Source organism: Physeter macrocephalus, chromosome 7 (genome assembly GCF_002837175.3).
Source record: "Physeter macrocephalus isolate SW-GA chromosome 7, ASM283717v5, whole genome shotgun sequence".
NCBI lineage: Eukaryota > Metazoa > Chordata > Mammalia > Artiodactyla > Physeteridae > Physeter > Physeter macrocephalus.
This window is the reverse complement of record NC_041220.1, coordinates 35,172,028-35,192,807: the sequence shown is the minus strand read 5'-3', so window position 1 is coordinate 35,192,807 and position 20,780 is coordinate 35,172,028. Positions and strand designations below refer to the sequence as shown.

The 20,780-nt window shown below is 39.5% G+C and overlaps 1 protein-coding gene and 1 pseudogene across 4 annotated transcripts in view; one reads left to right on the top strand and one right to left on the bottom strand.

The window, feature by feature from the left end:
• The window catches only part of TRIM2 (tripartite motif containing 2), a 168,403-nt gene extending 152,833 nt beyond the window's left edge, over nt 1–15,570 (bottom strand). For 3 of the 4 annotated variants that reach the window (XM_028491795.2, XM_028491793.2, XM_028491794.1), the window contains exons 1-2: nt 15,386–15,570; nt 10,649–10,886 (exon numbers count right to left, since the gene is read on the bottom strand). In XM_028491795.2, coding sequence (XP_028347596.1) covers nt 10,649–10,886; nt 15,386–15,519 — 372 coding nt within the window. In that variant the 5' untranslated portion in view covers nt 15,520–15,570. Of the gene's footprint in view, nt 1–8,703; nt 8,741–10,611; nt 10,887–15,385 lie in introns of all 4 variants that reach the window. The other variant, XM_055085940.1, reaches the window with a different exon arrangement.
• Nucleotides 15,571–18,256: 2,686 nt separating this feature from the next.
• LOC112065707 (uncharacterized) lies at nt 18,257–18,355 on the top strand (annotated as a pseudogene).
• Nucleotides 18,356–20,780: the final 2,425 nt, after the last annotated feature.

Here is a 20,780-nt window from a genome sequence, read left to right as displayed (position 1 = left end):
ACGCGCAGCCTCAGCGGCCATGGCCCACGGGCCCAGCCGCTCCGCGGCATGTGGGATCCTCCCGGACCGGGGCACGAACCCGCGTCCCCTGCATCGGCAGGCGGACTCCCAACCACTGCGCCACCAGGGAAGCCCCCCTTTCCACTCTTTATACATGATTGAGGATTCCGAATGCTTTGTGTTTATATGAGTTATATCTATAGCTATTTATTATGTTAAAAATGGAAACTGAGAAACATTCAAAATATTGATTAATTTATCAAAAGCAAAAATAAATGTTAACATTAATAATATAATTTATGAAAAGTATATTTTGCAAAACAAAAAAATTTGTGAGGAGAATGGCATTGCTTTTCATATTTGTAAATCTCTTCAGTGTCTGGCTTCATAGAAGACAGCTGGATTCTCATATCTGCTTCTGCATTCAATCTGTTTTGCTAGCACACATAGTAGAGTCTCTGGAAAATGCCACTGAATACTCTTGAGAGGTTGAGAGTAAAAAAGGTAAATAATGTTTTAGTATTATCATAAATATAGTTTTGACCTTGTGGATCCCCTGAAAGGGTCTGGAGACCCATGAGAGTTCCTGGATTGCACCCTGAGAACGGCTACTGTTTGGATAAGAGATGAGCTGGATGCAACAGTTTGCATCCTGGCTCCACCACTTACGTGACCTCACCGTGTCTCAATTTTCGCTTTGGCAAATGGAGACAGTCGTGTAATGTACTAACCTACTTCATAGGGCTGCTATGAGGATTTGGTAGAGTAATATGCACAAAGAACTCAGATGATGCCTGGCACTGGCACGTAGTAAGTTCTTAATAAGTAGTAGCAGTGATGATGGCGCTGATGATATCATTTGCTTACCTGAAAATAAAACCACCTTACCCTGACTGTGGTGAACTCTCGGTATCAATATAACACAAAGCCTGAAGGTTAGTTTCCTTGTGAAGGCATTCCCCTTATTCTCTCAGCTGGAAATAACTTCTTCCAATATTGAATTCCCAAAGCACTTGGGGCGGGGGGAATCTTTTTCTTGAAGTATAACACACATACAGAAAATGGCATAAATCCTAACACAGACTGATGGATTTTCATAAAGTGAATGCACCCACTAAAGCAATTTTATTCATACCCCTTTTATGAAATATTTATAAGATTTTAAGTTACTGAGCACTGAAACTCTCTCACCCAGAGCCTAGATAATTCCCTGCACATAGTACGTCTATAATAACATTGCTGAATGTGTGAACTCTATGCTGTTTATAAGAGACTCACATTAGGTTGAAAGTAAAAAGATGGAAAAAGATATTCCAAAAAAAAAAAGATATTCCATGCAAAGAGTAACCAAAAGAGAGCTGGAGTAGCTATTCTAATATTAGACAAAACAGGCTTTCAGACAAAAGTTGTTATAACAGACAGAAAAGGACATTATCAACTATACTTCAATTAAAAAAAGGACATTATATAATAATAAAATGGTAAATCCATCAAGAAGATATAACAATTATTAATAAATATGTAACCAACAACAGAGTCCCAATATATATGAAGCAAAAACTGACAGAATTGAAGGGAGAAATGGAGAGTTCAATAATAATAGTTGGAGATTTCAATATTCCACTTTCAATAATGATATAACTATTAGACAGAAGATCAGTAGAGAAATAGAGAACTTGAACAACATTATAAACCAACTAGGCCTAACACACACATGTGGAACACTCTGTTCAATAACAGAAGACACACTTTTGTCAAGTACACACGGAACATCTTCCAGAAGAAACCATACATTAGGTCACAAAAGTCTCAATAAATTTAAAAAGACTGAAGTCATATAAAGTATCTTCTCTGGCTACAGTAGAATGAAATTAGAAATCCATAACAGAAGGAAATCTGGAAAATTAACAAATATGTGGAAATTAACACAAATAATGAGTCAAAGAAGAAATTACAAGGGAAAGTACAAAATATTTTGAGATGAATAAAAATACAACATATCAAAACTTATGACAGTGCTCAGAGCAAAATTTATAGCTGTAAATGTCTACGTTAAAAAGAAGATCTCAAATCAATAACCTAGGCTTCCACCTTAGAGAACTAGAAAAAGAAGAACAAACTAAACCCAAAGCAAGTGGAAGAAAGGAAATAAAGATTAGTGTGGAGATCAATAAAATGGAGAATAGAAAAACAATAGAGAGAATCAATGAGCCAAAAGTTGGTTCTTTGTACGAATCAACAAAATTGACAAACAGCATACTATGGACTGTTGTATGTCAATAAATCAAATAACCTAGATAAAATGGATAAATTCCTAGAAACACACAAACTACCAAAACTAACTCAGAGAAGAAACAGAACATATGAATAGACCTACAATAAGTAAAGAGATGAATCAATATTCAAAAAATCTCCAACAAAGAAAAGTCCAGGGCGAGATGGCTTCACTGGTGAATTCTACCAAACATTTCAAGAAGAATTAACACCAATCCCCAAACTCTTCAAAAATAGAAGAGAAGGGAACATTTCCTAATTCATTAGACCAGTAATATACTGACACCAAAGTCAAAGACATCACACAAGAAAAGAAAATTAAAGACTAATAATCCCTATGAATATAGGTGCAAAAATCCTTAACAAAGTACTAGTAAACTGAACCCAGCTGCATATTAAAAAGATTAAACACCATGACCACGTGGGATTTATTCCAGGAATGCAAGGGTGGTCCACATACAATAATCAATTTATGTAATACACCATGCTAATAAGATGAAGGGGGAGAATCCCACATGATCAGATCAGTAAATACAGAAATAGGATTTGACAATACCCAACACCCTTTCATGATAAAAAACAAAACAAAAAACACATCAAATTAGAAACAGAAGGAAAATTCCTCAACTTGAAAAACAGCATCTGCAAAAACCCCACAGCTTACTTAATGGTCACTCCCTCCTAAGATCAGGAATATGACAAGGATGTCCACTTTTGCCACTTCTATTCAACAATGTACTGGAAGTTTTAGCCAGAGCATATAGGCAAGAAAAATAAAATGCATCCAAACTGGAAAAGAAGAAGTAAGAATTTCTCTATTCAGAGATGACTTATATAGGGAAAATCCCAAAGAATGTACACATGTGCGTGTGCACACACACACGCTATTAGAACTAACAAATGAATTCAGCAAAGTTTTAGGGTACAACATCACAAACAAAAATCAGTTGTATTTCTATACACTAGCAATGAACAATCCAAAAATGAAATTAAGAAAATTCCATTTATAATAGCATCCAAAAGAATATAAAATACTTAAAGAATAAATTTAACAGAGAAGGTACAAGACTTATACACTGAAAGCTACAAAATATTGTTGAAAGAAATTAAAGAATACCTAAATAATGGAAATAAATGGAAAGATATCCCATGCTCATGAATTGGAAGACTTAATATTGTTAAGAGGGCAATATTCCCAAACTGATCTATAGATTCAATGAAATATCTATCAAAACTCCAACTTCTTTTTTCACAGAAGTGAACAAGCTGTTCCTAAAATTTATATAAAACTACACTGGTACCCTGAATAGCCAAAACAATCTTCAAAAGAAGAAAAAAATTGGAAGCCTCACACCTCCCTATTTCAAAACTTACTACCAAGCTAGAGTAATAAAAATTGTGTGTTACCAGCATAAGGATAGGCATATAGATCAATGGAATAGAATTGAGAGTCCAGAAATAAAACCATACATTTATGGTCAACTGATTCTTGTAAAGGGTGCCAGGACCACTCAATGGGGGAAAAGAGTCTTTTCAACAAGGGATGTCAAGACCACTGGCTATCTATGTGTAAAAGAATGAAGTTGATACCTTACCTCACTCCATATACAAAAATTAACTCAAAATAGATTAACAACCTAAATGTAAGAGCTAAAACTATAAAAAATCCTAGAAAAAAAACATAGGGTTAAATTTTCATGACCTTGGACTTGGCAATAGATTCCTAGATATGATACCAAAAACACAAGCAAAAAAAGAAAAAATAGATAAATTGGACTTCATCAAATTAAAAACTTGTGTATCAAAGGGCAGTACCAGGAAAGTAAAAAGAATGAGAAAAATATTTCCTAGTTATGTATCTGATAAGGATGTAGTATCCAGGACATACAAAGAACCCCTGCAACTCAAGAACCCAATTCAAAAATTGTCAAAGGGGGCTTCCCCGGTGGCACAGTGGTTGAGAATCTGCCTGCCAGTGCGGGGGACACGGGTTTGATCCCTGGTCCAGGAAGATCCCACATGCCGCGGAGCAACTAAGCTCTAATTTTTTTAAAAAAATTGTCAAAGGAATTACATAGACATTTCTTCAAAAAGGGTAAACAAATGGCCAATTTTCACAGGAAAGTACTCTGACATCATTAGTCACTAGGAAAATGCAAATCAAAACCGCAGTGAGACACCACTTCACACCAGCTAGGAGGGCTAGACTCAAAAAATCAGATAACAAGTGTCGGTGAGAATGTGAAAAAATCAGAACTCTCATACTTTGCTGGTGGGAATGTAAAATGGTGTAATTCTATGAAAACAGTTGGCGGTTCCTCAAAGGTTAAACATTACCATATGACCCAGCAATTCCACTCTCCTAGGTATCTACCCAAGAGAACTGAATACGTATGTCCACACAAAAACTGTACATGAATGTTCATAGCAGCATTATTCATAATAGCCAAAAAGTGGAAACAACCCAAATATCCATCAACTCATGAATGGATAAACAAATTATGGTATAATATTTAGCCATACAAGAGGAATGAAGTTCTGATATACGCTGCAATATAGATGAACCTTGAAAACATTATGCTAAGTGATAGAAGCCAGACTCAAAAGGCCACATATTGTAGAATTCCATTTATATCAAACGTCCACAATGGACAAATCCTTACGGACAGAAAGCAGGCTGGTGGGTGCCAGGGGTTAGGGTGTTGGGGAAGAGATGAGGAATGGCTGCTTAACAGGTATGGAGTTTCTTTGGGGGATAATGAAAAACTTCTGGAATTAGATAGTGGTGATGTTTGGACAGCCTTTTAAATATGCTAAAAGCCATTGAATTGTACACTTTAAAGGGGTTAAAATGTTGAGTTTTATGTTAAGTGACTTTAACCTCCATTTTAAGAAACTGATTGCATCTTTGAAGAGATAGCAACAGACCTGGCTAGTTGTCCCTGGTTCTGTATCTTGCATGTTTCTTGGGAAGTAAAGGCCCTGAAATCATTTTGAAGCGTCTACAACTAGTCATTCTCTAATGCTTGTGCTCAGGTTCTGACAGCTTTGACTCAAGCTGAGACTTCATTGTGGGAGGTGAGCAACTCAGTTGAACTCATCCATCTTGGGTGAGAGGACACCCATGCCGGGGTGGGCCAGAGCCCAGGATGAGCTTGTTGTTGTTGACAGGTAGTCACCATTTGTGTTCATTAGAAGAGGAGATGGCAGGACTATATGCATAATAACGTGCTGAAAAGGATGGTCAGGGCCTTGCAGCCACCACCACCCCCCCCTCCCGCCAGGCTTCTGGAAGTGGGGGCTGATTAGTGGCAGGGCATTCTTAATGAGGATCTCTCCTTTGCACCCCTTAACATGCTTGTTAGGAAGGCACCTAAGCCAGCAACAACAGGGCTTAAGGATCATTTGTGTTCTGGGACTTAGAGGCATGAGCTCAAATGTCTGCTTTAAGTGCAAAAGAACCTCTTAAATCACTGACCATTATTCCCATTTTTCTTTGTATTTGAACAATGCAGCCATGGCAGTTTAATTAGAAGACAGATAGTGTCACAGCACTTAAAGTAAATGACAGGCTTTCATCCACATGTGCTAATCAGCACCAGGCAGTTTATGAGGGCAACATCCTGCTTCATTGTTAATTACCCGATTTTATTGAATCATTTTAATAGTTTTTAAAGATTTACCCATGGCAATTAACCACAGCCATTTATCTGTAATATTGCATGCATTTGACTTGAATATGCAGTGAGGACCCCCGTTTCAGAGCATCAGCAGAGAACTCGTACAATCTATGGTGGAACAATAGAATGATTCAAGACACGCAGTAAATTTTCCAAGGCCTCTTGCTAGTTTATACGTTTTATGATCCCAAAGACTCATAATGACCCAGCACAGAAAGAGTGCTCAAAACACACTTTAAATAGCTTCATTCACCTCCAGAAGGATCCAACTCTTTAGAGTTAATTTTTAATGTGATTTGATGTTATATGTTTGGTAGAGAAACAGGGAACGTTTCAACCTAAAGGCTTCTTTACCTTTGCTGGAATTAGCATCTCTGTGAGTGTTTCTCCTTGGCAGCCTATGGCATCCAAGAGTCTCTATTGCTCAGGCATGCTCAGGAAATACATCTTTAGGAATTCTTTGAGAAGCTTAACATTTATTTTCTCCTATGATTATTAACTGTTTATAGATCTCCTGTGAATTTTTCAAGTTCTAAGCTCATTTTCTTTGGTGATATTCAATATTTTTCTTAATTAGTAAGTAAGTGCTCTTACATGGTAAAAGTTTGCTGGGGTATTTTATTTTATTTATTTATGTTTTTAAAAAAAAATATTTATTTATTTTGGCTGCACCGTATCTTCCTTGCAGCACGCGGGATCTTCTCTGCGGAATGCAGACTCTTAGTTTCGGTATTCATGCGGGATCTAGTTTCCCGATCAGGGATCGAACCTGGGTCCCCTACATTGGGAGAGCGAAGTCCCACACACTGGACCACCAAGGAAGTCCCTGCTCAGGTATTTTAAATAAGAATTTTACCGCTACTTTCAAAAACTGAATGATTCACAGTTTTCTTCTTGTTCAGTCTTCACTAGATTTTGGTGTCAGAGTTAATGAGTATATCATAGGTGAATGTGGGAGCTTCCTATCTTTTCTTATGATCCAGAAGTATAGATACTATGAATCATATCTGTTTTATACAGGTTTGAAGGCATTCAGTTTTAAATGAACTTTCACCAGTTTTCTTCAAGATTATCATTTGTAGTTTCCTAGATAATCATCCACTTCATTCAAAGTTTCACTATAGTAGCCTTTAGCACAGAGAATTGATCTACTAATTTTAAAATCTTCTTTTTATCTATACTGATATCTCTTTATTAGTCCCAATTTGATTTATTTATATTTACCCTTTGGTGCTTTATCAGATGTCAGATTATTTCATTAATTAAAAAAAATTCAGCTCTTGGATTTATTCATCAACACAATTGTTTCATTATTTTCAAACTCTCCAAGGTTATCTTTACTATTTTCTTTTTTTTGTGTGCCATATATTTATTTTAATGTTCTTTTCCTAACTTCTTGAACTCTTTTTAAATAAAATACTTAAACATATAAAATTTCCTGAGTATAGATAATGACTTTATCTTATACATTTAATAGATAAAGCTTACACTTTCAATATTTTGTAAATAGTCTAATTTTGCTATTTTCTCTTTGATTAAATAATTATAAACTTTTTTTAAAAATTTGGGGTTTCTTCTATAACATATGTTACTAGTGTAATTTTATTGCATTGTGGTGCAGGAACTTGGTCTACACAATGGAAAAATACAGTGATTTTTTTAAAAATGACTTATTATATGATCAATTTGAATCGCTCAGATTCTCACAATCTTATAATAGCTTAGTTGAACAGATTTTATTATATGCCTTTTTATTAGTGGGAGGCAGATTCTCAAGTGAAAGAATACTCTTTTCTCTGAAATTCATCCTTCCTTCTCCAAATCCATTGATGCTTTTCTTGTTCTACCCCTTATCATCTCGCATTTGGACAACTCAATACTAAACTCAATTGGTGGTGCAGCCTCCAGTCTCTGCTACGCTTTTCCTCCACAATGCCATTAACATACCCATCTCCTGTTTAAAAGGTTTTAATGCTTCTCCACTGCTTATGGAATTTAGGTCAAACCTTTCCTCGATGACATTCTTAGCTCGGCACAATTTCTCCCCTCTGTCTTTCTAGACTCATCCTGTATTCTCCAGCCCACCTATGTTCCCACCATCACTGGGGCATCTCCATGCTCTAGCTGTCTGAGCTGCAAGCTAATTCCTGAATTCCACGACACTCTTGCCTTTACTTATTGATGTAATCTTTTCAGTTGCCATCATTTCTCATTCCACATGATTGTCCTTTACACCCCAAATTTGGACCAGTGTCTATAGTAGATCTCCTAAAGTTTCTAAAACTTTACTCCCCTATCAAGTCAGATCTCCAGAGAGCTCCACCTGGACTACTCTTGAAGGGGACTCAGGTACCTGATGGAAATGCCTTCCCAGACTAGTATTTAGAATGTGAGCCCCAGGGGGAGACAGCCTTAGCATTCACTAAGAGCCAGTGTGAGAAGCGGTCATAAGAGGGCACCCTTTAAAGTTCCTTTTGCAAAACTTACATGGTAACTCTCCCTTGGAGTACAGTGCACAGAAAATCTACAGTTATCGATAGCCTGGTGTGCTTTCGATTAAATAATTAAGGATATGTAATCCACAATGTCTCTCTTGTTTTGGCTAGCAAAACGCTCAGGATGCTATTTCCTCCTGGTCTAACTTTTATGATGTGTCAACTAGCTATGTTACTTAAACTGTTCAAGTCTCAGTTTCTTTATCTATAAAATGAAGGTAACCAGTACCAATTTACACAGAGTGGTGTGTGAGAAGCCTAGCATGGTGTCTGGCCATTTGTTTAAAAATATGTACTACTGACTTCTGAGAGACTGAATATAAAAATGCACACGGACCATACAAAAATAAAACCCTGACCCACAACCTGCCCAAGAAACCAACCCCCATATCCACAATGAAACAAACCAGGAAGCCAGCCTGCTATAAGTCAGACTGCTATCTCTGGTAACAATCCAAAAAGCTAAACAATAACTTCTGTACCAATTGACCCCAAATGGCTAGGACTTGATAATTAACAGCTTCTATAATTTTTGTCCCTGCTTCCAACTTAGGACCAACCAGAGAAAGCCAAATCTGCATCCCTACGCAGTCACGTAGGATGTCCCCCTTCTAATTAGTTGGCCCCCAGCTTCCCCATGCCAGCCCCTCCCAATCAGGGCACAGCTGAAGCCTCCCCTTTTTTCCACTACAGAGCTTTCCCGCTCCTCTGCCTGACTTTGAGTCTCTGACAAAACACAAGTGATGGTCTGACTCCTTGTTACAGCAAGTGCTGAGTAAATAGCCTTTGCTTTTCCTCATTTGGTTGGTCTCTGTTTATATGTACACTTCCACGTGTAAGATGCTGTGCTGAGTGCTAGGGGTATAATGATGAACATGGTCCCCCCCTCTTGGAGCTCACTTTCTACAAGGAAAGCCAGCAGATACACAGCTGGAGGCAGGCGGAACATGGCAAATGTCATGAAGGAAATCAAGACATGGTATGATGGCGGGAAACAGGCGGTCAGAGGCGGTCTGCCCTAGAGAGTGAGCTAGAGAGGACTGCCTGGTGTAGGAGAAATTTGAGCTGAGACATGGAAGGTGAGAATGAGCTAGCCACATAAAGAGGGAACGAAGAGCATTCCAGGCATGAGGAACAGACAGCAGCCAGGGCCCAAGGTGGGAAACCACTTGGCAAGTTCTAGGCCAGTGAGGCTGCAGCACAGTGGGTCTGTGAGAGGTAGATCAACAGTTATCAGTTACAGCTAATAATTATTGCTTTGCCCTAAGAACCTCGTGTTACTTCAGTGGTTTGATTACAGCAGTTTCAAACACTTCTGAAGTGGCCACTACCTAAAGAAAAAAATGAAATAAGCCATTCATTAGAAATAATTTTAATAACTAATATTTATAGAGAGCTTACAGTATGCTTTCTATGACTAAAATATGTAATTCTCCAAATAATCCTGTATGGGAGACTATTATTACTTTCCTTCTGCAGATGAGGAAGTGAGACAGAGAGTTTAGTAAATTTCCCAAAGCTGACACAGGAAATGAGTTTGAAGAGCAGGATTTGAATCAGGCAGTCTGACTCCAAAGCCAGCAGTGAGCTGCTACGCGGTGCTGCCTCTTCAGGCTACATAGCTGCCGTGGATCCATCGTTGGATGGTACACACCGGTCCTCCCGAGTTTCTAATGGTTACTGTGTTTGCTGGCAGCGGGAAGTATGTTTGGAATCTACAGGCTATAATCTCTGATCAGGGATTCACATAACTTCAGAGTGTGTATGATTAAGGAATAGGGTCTACTAGAGCATGAGAAAAATTTCCCTCACAAGGAAAATAAAACACTGTAAATAACATTTTAATAATCATTCTCAGTTTGCAGAACTTATCTACTATTAAATCTTTCTCCATAATTTATTACACAGATGTTTGTGGGTCAAAGTATGCCCAGCTTGCAAACAGTTGTCAGTTTGCTCTCCTGGGGTAACCAGCAATTTGTGCTAAGTCGGCACCATGAAGATTGATCTTATTATTTAAATGAATTGGGTCAGAGAAAGGAAGCAGGCAAAATAGTCTGAGGACAGGTAAAAAGTGTTTTCAATCACTCATTTTTCCAGGTGGAGTTCTGTTTCAGTGTATGTACCCTGTGATTGACCAAAGCCTCCCCAAATCAAGCAGCCCCTCGGCCAGGCAGTGCCTGCAATCCGCTCACTTACATTCCCATCGTGGTTTGGGCAAGAGAGAGGCTTCCCCGCAGCCACAGCGGAGACTGTCTCCAGGATGGAGGACTCCTCAGCATTGCTGCCTGGAGTTCGCTGCAGCACGTCCATCAGGTTTGTGATGAAGAAGTTGTTCTGGAGCGCGGCCACCCCCTTCTCGGGCAGGATGGAGGTCTGGCGGCACACGGGGCAGGAGAGGGTTAGACTGTGGGCAGGAATGTAGTTCTGCAGGCACCTGTCACAGAAACAGAAGCGGGGCAGTCAGCACACTGGGGCTCCTGCAGGGGCTACCAGACAGGTTCTCGGTGACTACAGGGCTACTCTGCATAACTTCCGTTGTGGTCTCCTTCACTAGGAAAAGATTAGTTCTGAAGTCAATAGGTCACCTCACATTGCACCGGTCAACTGATCAGATAATCTCAGTGACTTGGGTACTGTTTCCTCGAGCTTTGCCACCCAGGCAAAGTGTGGTCCACAGGTGAGCATCTCTGGCCTTCAACGGGGAGCTTGGAAGAAACGCAGACTCGCAGGACCCACTGCAGGCCCGATGAATCAGATTCCCAAGCGATGTGTATGCACATGTAAGATTGAAAAGCACTGGCCGAGAATACCTAGTACGGCGTTCACGAATCTGTGGACTTTTACACAAATTGGAAGAAACATGTCACATTTTTTCTGTTGGCGCTGAAACTCTTTTTACATAAAATCACAAGCAGATTTCAGATGTTAAAAACACATCGAAGTGGAAATGTTTTGTTTGAAACAGGGATGGGGCACCCAGAGTCCCACCAACACCATCTCTTAAGAGCCTCTCCTTAAGAGCCATCACCTTAATTCATTTAATTAGCGAAATGTATGGCTAATACAGTTGACCCTTGAATAACGCGCGAGTTAGGGGCGCCGACCCTTGGTGCAGTGGAAAATTCGAAAATCCACGTATAACTCAGAGCCAGCCCTCCAATTACCCAGTTCCTCCACATCCGGGGTTCTACACCTGCAGATTCAACCAACCGCAGATCCTGTCATCCTGTAATACTGACTACTGAAAAGAATCCGCATATAAGTAAACCCATGCAGTTCAAACCCGTGTTGTTCGGGGGTCAACTTTACTTCCAGTGATCCTGTGATCACTTTTAAATGTATGAGGAAAGACAGGCAGAGAGAGGGTAAGTTACTTGCCCAAGGGACTTAGGCCGTCAGAGGCAGAGCGGTTGTCCAAACCCAGGCAATTTGGCACCAGAATCTAAGCTCGACTTCACTACAGTGTTTCCCAGTTTCTCCAACAAATTTGAAAACCTCTGATTTTGCCCCATTTCTCTTATTTTGCGGATGGGGAAACTGACATCAAGGAGGTTAAGTGACCTTCCGTGTGTCACACAGTAGAGAGCGCTGAATCAACACCAGAGATGAAACAGCTTTTGCTAACGTCACTAGCAACATCTAAATCTAATACACATTTTTTGATTCTGTCATTCATCAAGCTTGAGCACTGCCTCCCCACCCCTCCTTTTTATGAAACTTTATCTTTCCTTGGTTTCCGATACCACACTCACCTGGTTCTCCTGCCTGCTCTCTTTTCTACTGAGTCAATATAGTTTGGAGTTAATCAAGGCTTAGCGTAAGCCCTCTTCTTTCCCTGGGGTATTATACTATATTATAATGCCCGATAAACATAACACTCTCATATTTATGTTGCTTCCCACGGATGCCTCCTCTGAGCCCCATAACTGTACACCAACTGCTCTCTTGACATCTCCTCTTAGAGGTCTCACAGGTCCTAAAACTCAACACGTTCAAAACCAAACCCATGATATTCCCGCACGCTGTGTCCTCCACCCATCGGTGAACTGCACCTCCATCCCTTCATCTAAGCAAACCAGAATTATGAGTCATTCTAAAAACAGTAATTCCCAGCTGGTCTTCACCGTCCACATGCAACCCATCACCAAAGCCTGGAAACTCCTCAGTATGGTTCCAGCCTCCCCAGGTCTCTCTACCTGTATGAAGACACCCTTGTTTAGATGTCTGCAGTCGCCCTACCCCTGGTATAATGCCATCTACCTTGTACCCCCCTCACCCTTCTCCATACTGCAACCAGAGTGACCCTTCCCAAATGCAAAGCCGACCATTTAAATCTCCTCCCCCTCACATCTAAGATGAAACCCTTCCATGGCTTCCACTGTTCTTACAGTGAAGACAAGAATCCATATGTGGTAGTATGGATTACCCACCTATATGATCTGGACCTATTTATTTTCTGTCTTTGCCCCTCATTTGCTGCACATTTGGGCCTATCTAAGTTCTTCCAAAGTGTTATATTCCCTCTCACTCTACACCTTTGCACATACCTGAAATTCTTTTCTTCTGTTCACTCCCCTTTGCTAAATTAATTTTTCCTCATTCTTGGGATTTCTGCCTATTCCTCACTTCTGCAGGGAAGCCTTCCCCGACTAGAGCAAACTCCCCTATTACGTGGTTGCCTGTGTACTTCTGGTATATGGCCCCTGTCACTGGTTTAATCTCACATTAATCTGAGTGAGTAGGTGTTTAATAACTGGCTCCTGCACTTGGCTGGAAGCTTCATAAGGCCAGGGACTGTGTCTGTGTCCTCCAAGCCCCACTGATGGCATTTTAGAACAAATGAGAGTAAGAGAGCAGCTGTCCACTGAGCAGCCGGTGTTTGTGCCCAGCAGGAGATGGAGATAAGGGGTCCTGGGTCTCTCTCCATGACAAGCCGTGAAGTTTTGTCTCTACATAAACAAAATTTTCCCATCTTAGGGAAAGTCGCCAGCACCTTCAAAAGGAAATCAGTTCAATGCACACAATGCTAAAACAATTTCAACACATAGCATTCCCTAGGGACTTGCCATGGTGGGATCCCGAAAATCTCCAGCAGTAGCTACTGGATGGGGAGTGGAAGTGGCATGGGCTAGACCTAATTGGGAGGGCAGGAGGCCAACCCCGGGCAGCCCGGAAGCGCTGCTTCTCACCTGCAAGAGCAAGGAAACAGGAGCCAAAGACAGCCTGACGAGACACTGAACACTGGGGAATAGGGCCGCCCTGCCAATCTCACGCTGAGTGGCTCTCAGCGTCGTGTATAAAGAGTGCCCATCTATGTCGACTCCTCCCTCTCAAGTAATGCCCTTACCATGTGAGCCCAGGGACCCATGGGCAGTTAAAGCTGGCGGTCATGCTTTAGCTACATCCATTGAGTGAGGGGGAAAAAAATCACTCTCCATCTCGCCATTTTGGAATATGAATTTTAAAGTACTTAAGCCAAGGTATAAAATTATGAATAAAGTACAAAGCATCAGTGCCCTGTATACCACCACTTAAAACAAACAAAAAAACTGTACACACACGCACACACACACACAACCCCACAACAACCCAAAACAAAGAAAGCAAAACAAACAAAACATCACAACCACCAGCAACAAATCCACCTTCTCCATCCATCCATCACCACCAAAGATATAGTTATTCTGTTGCAGTTGAGACCTTCCAAGGTAAATCAACTCAAAGCACGTTCAATGAGATAACAAATGTACCGTCAACTGGATGGTAAATGTAATTACCATTGATTTGAAGTCATTGGAAATACCAATTTCCTGTTCTATGATAGGAGGTAAAAAGTTTTAACTATGTGTATTAATTAATAAAAGAAAACGTACTTAATAAACTTCTATAAAACATAATTAACATATTTGTCTTTAAGAAAAATATGTAAACTTACTAGGGAAATACTAAAATTAGACCACAGATAAACTAATTACCAACAACATTTTTTTATGCTTAATTGCTGATGGGGTAAGTTGAATGAGAGGGTAAAAATATGTTTTGAAAACTGATTAATTCAATGTAAAAAACTATTCAAGAAATTTTTTTAAAAGAAGTGTTTTCAAAAATAAATAAATAAATAAAAAATAATAATAAATAATTTTAGTTTCCAAAAAGAGAAGTGTGTTTTCATATGCAGCAAATTGTATATTCAGGTGATTTATAATCATTTAATATATTTAGTTTTTTTCTTTATCCGAAACATCGTAATATTCAAATATGCCATTAGTATGTGTCTTCTGAAATATCTGTGGAAGAAAGCTCCCTCCTTTCAACTAACTCCTCATATATGTAGGTATTTTACCTGATTTGTTATATGGGAGAAAATGATAGGTTTTTTTTTTTAAGATTTTTTTGATGTGGACCATTTTTTAAAGTTTTTATTGAATTTGTTACAATATTGCTTCTGTTTTATGTTTGGTTTTTTGGCCACGAGGCATGTGGGATCTTAGCTCCCCAACCAGGGATCAAACCGGCACCCCCTGCATTGGAAGACGAAGTCTTAACCAATGGACAGCCAGGGAAGTCCTGAAAATGATAGCTTTTTAATTGGCCCTCACCAAAGATCCACCATGAGGGATCTATGGTTGGCAAAAACTGTTTCACAAAGAACAATGGGAAAATTTTTAACATTTTTGAATCTTAAAATATTTCATGCTCCATCTCCTGTGGAAATAAATCAGTAGCTATTGGATTGCTTTCTGCAGCTTATAATAGTTCTTTGAAATAAAGTACATTCTTGGCAACTCATGATTGCGTTTCTAGATGTCTATCAGAAGCACAAAAGGTTTATTGTCTCCCATAGGTAACTGCAGAATTCTGGAAAGAACCCTTTGGCAGGCTGTAGGAGGTCAGTCTGTGAAACCCCCTTCTCTGAGCACAGAGGAGGCTTACCTCTCGCAGAAAGTGTGCAGACAGGGGAGAACCTTGGGATTCTTGTACCTTTCCAGGCATATACTGCAAATCAGAAACTGCTTGTCAATCTGGCGCACCACAGGACTTGGGATGTTGGTGGCTTCACTTGCCATCCTAGACCACTGACATGGGGGGCCGGCTGTCTTTGACCCTGCACGCTGCCGCTGTCAGACAGAAAAACCAAAACGGAAAAACATATAATAATCTGCAAATGCAAGTCAATCATTGGTTTATTCGCTAGAGGCACTGTGTTATGAATACGGGTAGAATTCCATGTTGTGACCTTGACATGACTATAACCAACCCTCATCGCTATAGAGGGTGTACAGTGAGGGGCCTATTTGTAGATCAATAAAGTAATCACGGGTTCAGCATGCAAAGAAAACAAATTAGAAGAAGGTATGTTGTACAGAGAGGTAGCTTGCTGGGAGACTCACGGATATAGAGAACAAACTAGTGGTTACCAGTGGGGGCAGGAGGGCGATAGAGGTGGGGGAGTGAGAGGTACAAACTACTGGGGGTGAGACAGGCTCAAGGATGTGTTGTACAACACAGGGAATAGAGCCAATATTTTGAAATAACTAAATGGAAAGTAACCTTCAAAAATTGTATGAAAAATTAAATTACTGCAAGAAACAAAGAAGAGGTAGCTTGCTGGGTTTCAAAGTGGGGGCAGCTGAAGGGATAAATACTTACATAGTCCTGCCTGTTCATGCCTTCAGTCATGACTATATCTGAATAGATAGATAGATAGATAGATAGATATAGTCTTATTATAGTCTATGTTAAATAGAATAGTCTTACTAGGATAGAATGTGTTTTCCCAACTATTATACTTGAAAGGGGTCAAAATATGCCACCCCCAAATAAGCCACTTTGATATAAGGATTATTTTGAGCTGAAGGCGATTGAGAAGCAGCAGATGAGGAAGAGCCCTCTCCCCCTGCCATCTGCCTAAAAGCAGGGCACACATTTCCCATTTGTAAAGGTGCCCCACTCTCCCATACCAGGAAGAGAAGATGACTCTTAATCACCAGAGAGGAGTATGCATAACAAACCTTACTAAACCACCCTTATCTACCATACATATCCTGGTCCCCTTCCCACAATTTACTGCCCCTTGGAGTCCAAACTCCCTTTTTCTTTGTCTAGTCAGTTCTCCATAATCTGTGGTCTTGGGTCTAATGGTCTCTTCTTTTCTGTGAAATCCCTATGCATGTAAAATTTAAAATAGTAAATCAATGAAGTTTAATAAAATATATATTTTATTTTGGAAAGATGAAATATCAATAAAATGTGTATACCTTTTTCTCCTGATATCTGTCTTTTGCCAGTTTAATTCACAGGCTTCAGTTACAGAACTTAAGTGTATAGAAGAAAAGTGTTTCCTTCCCTACGTACTGTTAATATCCAGGAATGAAATAATTAGAATTTTTCATGAAAAAATTTGTATGGGGTTCAGAGTATTTTCTTCAGAACTAAAATGTGTTTGCCATGGAATGGGGACAAAAGCTAGAGGTAGTCTCTATTATTTTAAGAATGTCTGTTGGTATTCGCGTGTGGGTGTCTGAGTGCCTGGTGAGTGAATTAATTCAGAGGAGGTTTCAAAATGTGAAAGGTCAAGCCAGAAAATGAGAATTGGAAGAGGGTAACAGAGAAAGCAGAGGGCTTATGAAAGAATAAGGGAGGGAAAAATTACAACATAAAACATAGCTCCATTTATCACCTTAAAGAATTTCTGGCTTGTATCCCAAAGGGGTGAACCAAAGCTGAGCTAAAACTCACTACCTAATTTTCTAAATATTTGGTAAAGTGTCCACAGCCTCTTAATTCCCAATGGAAATGCTCTTTCCAAAAAAAAAGTAGTTAAGGTTCAATATGACCCTAGGCAGGAAGTAGTATTATTCCCATTCTATAGATTTTTTAAAACCGAGGCTCAGTTAGGAAGTTTGCCAGAATGCAAATCCCATGACCTTTTCACCCCTTAAACAACCACCACCCTTGACCTTGGGTTTTCAGAAAGCTGTGCTATGGAAGCTTGGTTTACATATAACATTTTAACTTGGCCTGGGACCTATGTTAACAGAATCAACAATTCCACATTTTCTAAAGGAAACACTCTTTTCCAAATATAAATGACGGTCTTCTTTCTCCCCTACCAAATCACCAACTTCTATAAAGGCATGTCAACTTTTCTCCAGAAAATTCTGCTATTTACACATATTGGAGTATAGTTACAAACACGACACACCCATTTTCCAACTCTGCCTTCTAGGTAAGTTCTCTAAAGAGCATAATTAATAAACAGATCAAGCTTGTAAAAGCACCTGCTGTACAAGAGTGTCACGTTCAATCGGAACTGCATGCATTAGTTAAACAGCGTAGGTGTGACATACCTAATTAGCCAGCATTATCTGCTAGACTTTCATAGACTGTCATCGTAAAGAACCAGAGTAGAGAATGATACCCATTGATTGGATTAAATACAGCTCTTCTCTCAGGAGCTCAAAATGTTGGCACATTGTCTGCTTTTCTTTAACTGCATCCCTAAGACATCAGCATAGGGAAGGAATGGATTTGTCTGGCTTTAAGATAAGGAAACCAAAGCTGAGGGTTTAAATGACTTGCCCAAGGTCATCCAGTAAAATCGGTGAATCAGAAAGCTTGGATTTCAAGATTTCTGCCTTATCTGATAAGTTGATGTTACCTAATCTTAGGCAAGTTTAACACTTTCCTGGCGCGCTCTCGTGCGTGCGTGCGTGTGTGTGTGTGTGTGTGTGTGTGTGTGTGTGTGTGTGTGTGTGTGAGAGAGAGAGAGAGAGAGAGAGAGAGAGACATAAAAATTGTAGAGTGCTCACTTCAGCAGCACTAATATTGGAACGATACAGAAGATTGGTTTGGTCCCTGAGCAAGGATGACACATCAATTTGTGAAGTGTTCCATATTTTTTTAAAAAAATCATATTAAACTTTGCAGTTAAAATCAGTTAAAAAGAATTTTATTTTGAATAGCTTTTGAAAATGTTCCTTTAACCCTTCGAAATAATCAGGCATGTGGAGTACTGAACCAAGCAGGGAGAAAACATCATATTGGATTTTACTTTTTTTTTAACATTAAATTTTGGATTTTTGGCAAGGAAAAAACACTTGTTTTAATCAAATGATACATGTTGACTAAATGAAATTTCCTGAGCTGACATTTTTATTCTCCAAAGTGGAAATAAAAGACATTTCATTCTAATTTTCACTCTAATTTCATGATAATTATTGTAGTGGGTGAGAGTCTTTGTTAGTATTGTTAATTTATATGGTAAATTAAGTTTACTCATTAGCAGTAATTTAAAATTTTGACAATATTACAACCTGTCACAAGTGACCTGTTGAAGACATCTGGATTTCAGGACTCCCAGAATCAACACAAAAGGTTTCCAAACCCCCAAAGAGCCCCAAACCAAGATTTTGCCAGGATAAGGATGGTTCCCTGAATATAACTGGACACCCACAGTAGAAAGGAATTTGACTACTCCTGAAGGGAAAATGGAGGCACGGGTCATGCTCAGAAGCACTGTGGGAAGCCTTCTATCCAATGGAATATGCCGCAAGGAATGTACACGAAATATCCGAGAGCCTTTCATCAAAGTGCTTGGGCACACCACAGTTTCTGGTCTCCTTTGATTAGAAAAGCTGTAAATACTTATCTATACTCTCGGCTGTTCTCCTTTCCCCATTCTTGGTTTCTGAACTGTCAAAGATCCTTCTTACTCACATAACCAGCAGAAATAAGTGTATGATAATAGAGATCAGAATATAGAACTGCTCTTCTGCTGGAGATCCGCAAAACTAATTTCTAGAGAGAAACACATGAAAACACACCTGGCTGGACTTTGTCTCTGAAGGAGCCAAAATGTTTTCGGATGCAGGAACTAGTACCAGACACATTGACAAAAGGCCAATAGAAAGGAAATGATACAGAAGCAAAGGCAGGAAGAGCCATTGTAAAACTACACAAATAGCCAACATTAGTGTAATATTGACATGAACCAGCTATGAGAGCTCTTGTGTGGGGAGACCAGCTGAGGTTCCTTGTCGGCGGAAAACCAACAATACTGCTTACAGAGGGGTTCACTCCCCTCTCCAGCTCTTTGCTTAACATCACCTGACCATTCTCATCTGACCATTCTGTTTCTAACTGAAACTTGCCCCTATCTCCTAGCACTTGCTACCACCCCCATCACTGCTCTGTTTTTCTCCATAGCACTGGTCTCTCTCCAATTCAGTGTGCAATGTATTTATTTTGCATATTGTCTCCCCTCTGCCCACTAGGATGTAAAATTCATGAGGACAGGGATTTTTATCTGATTGCTCTGCAGAAGTCTCAGCACCTAGAACTATGCCTGGTACATAGTAGACACATTTTTTTTTTCAAATGGACTGAACAAATAAGGTATAACATGGGAACAGACTCAGTCCCAGTAGCAGAAAAGAGCAGCACTTGCTGATCTCATGTGAACATTTTCACTTGACGTCAGACATTACCTGCCTTCCTAAGTGATAGTCTAATGCTTAGCAACATAAGCCATGATCCAGAGGGTAAATATTTAGTGACGTATTTCAACACACTCACAAATGCAGGAAAAGAAATTGAGAACTATTGAAGACACATATGCATGGAAATAAAAAAAAATCTAAGGAGGTTGACATATAAGTTCTTTATTAGTGGGGATTTGCCAACTAAACATAGCTTGTATGAGTAAAAACAGTGCAACCATCACCAAACAAAATCCTTGGGCATAGAAAAACCCTGTCCCAGCATTTTTTTCCTCACATCATCTCTGGCATTTTGCCCGGATCGCCGTCTCAAATCTACAACTTGGTGGAAATTACAACCAAATGGAAAAGAAGAATTTGATAGGAGGAGATGAAATGAAAGAAAAATGTCCGCGTCCACAATTCCAAAGTTGAAACCGTATTTCCCATTCCAAATTATACCACTGAGATCAGAAAACTTTCCAAACCCTTTATTTCTGACACTAGAGTGAGGAAGAGGAGGAAAAGAGGATGGAAGAGAAAAGACAGACTGAAAGCATCTTCTGGAGAAGGGGAGGGAGTTGGTGAAAGCTTGTCTGGCTGGGCTAGGAAACATGGTTGGGAAACAGGTCAAGAATCCTTAGGAAAATCAAATTTTAACATGTGATTTGTGGGCAAGAAGCAGCATATTTGATTATAAATCATCTTAAAGGCACTAGATTCCATTTCTATTGTTTAATTTTATGGCATTCCTGGATTATGGCTTCTCTTTGTTGCCACTTAGCTGAATTTATTTATTAATATATTTACCTTTTTCATTGTGGTTGGGTCAAAGACAGTGGTGTGGC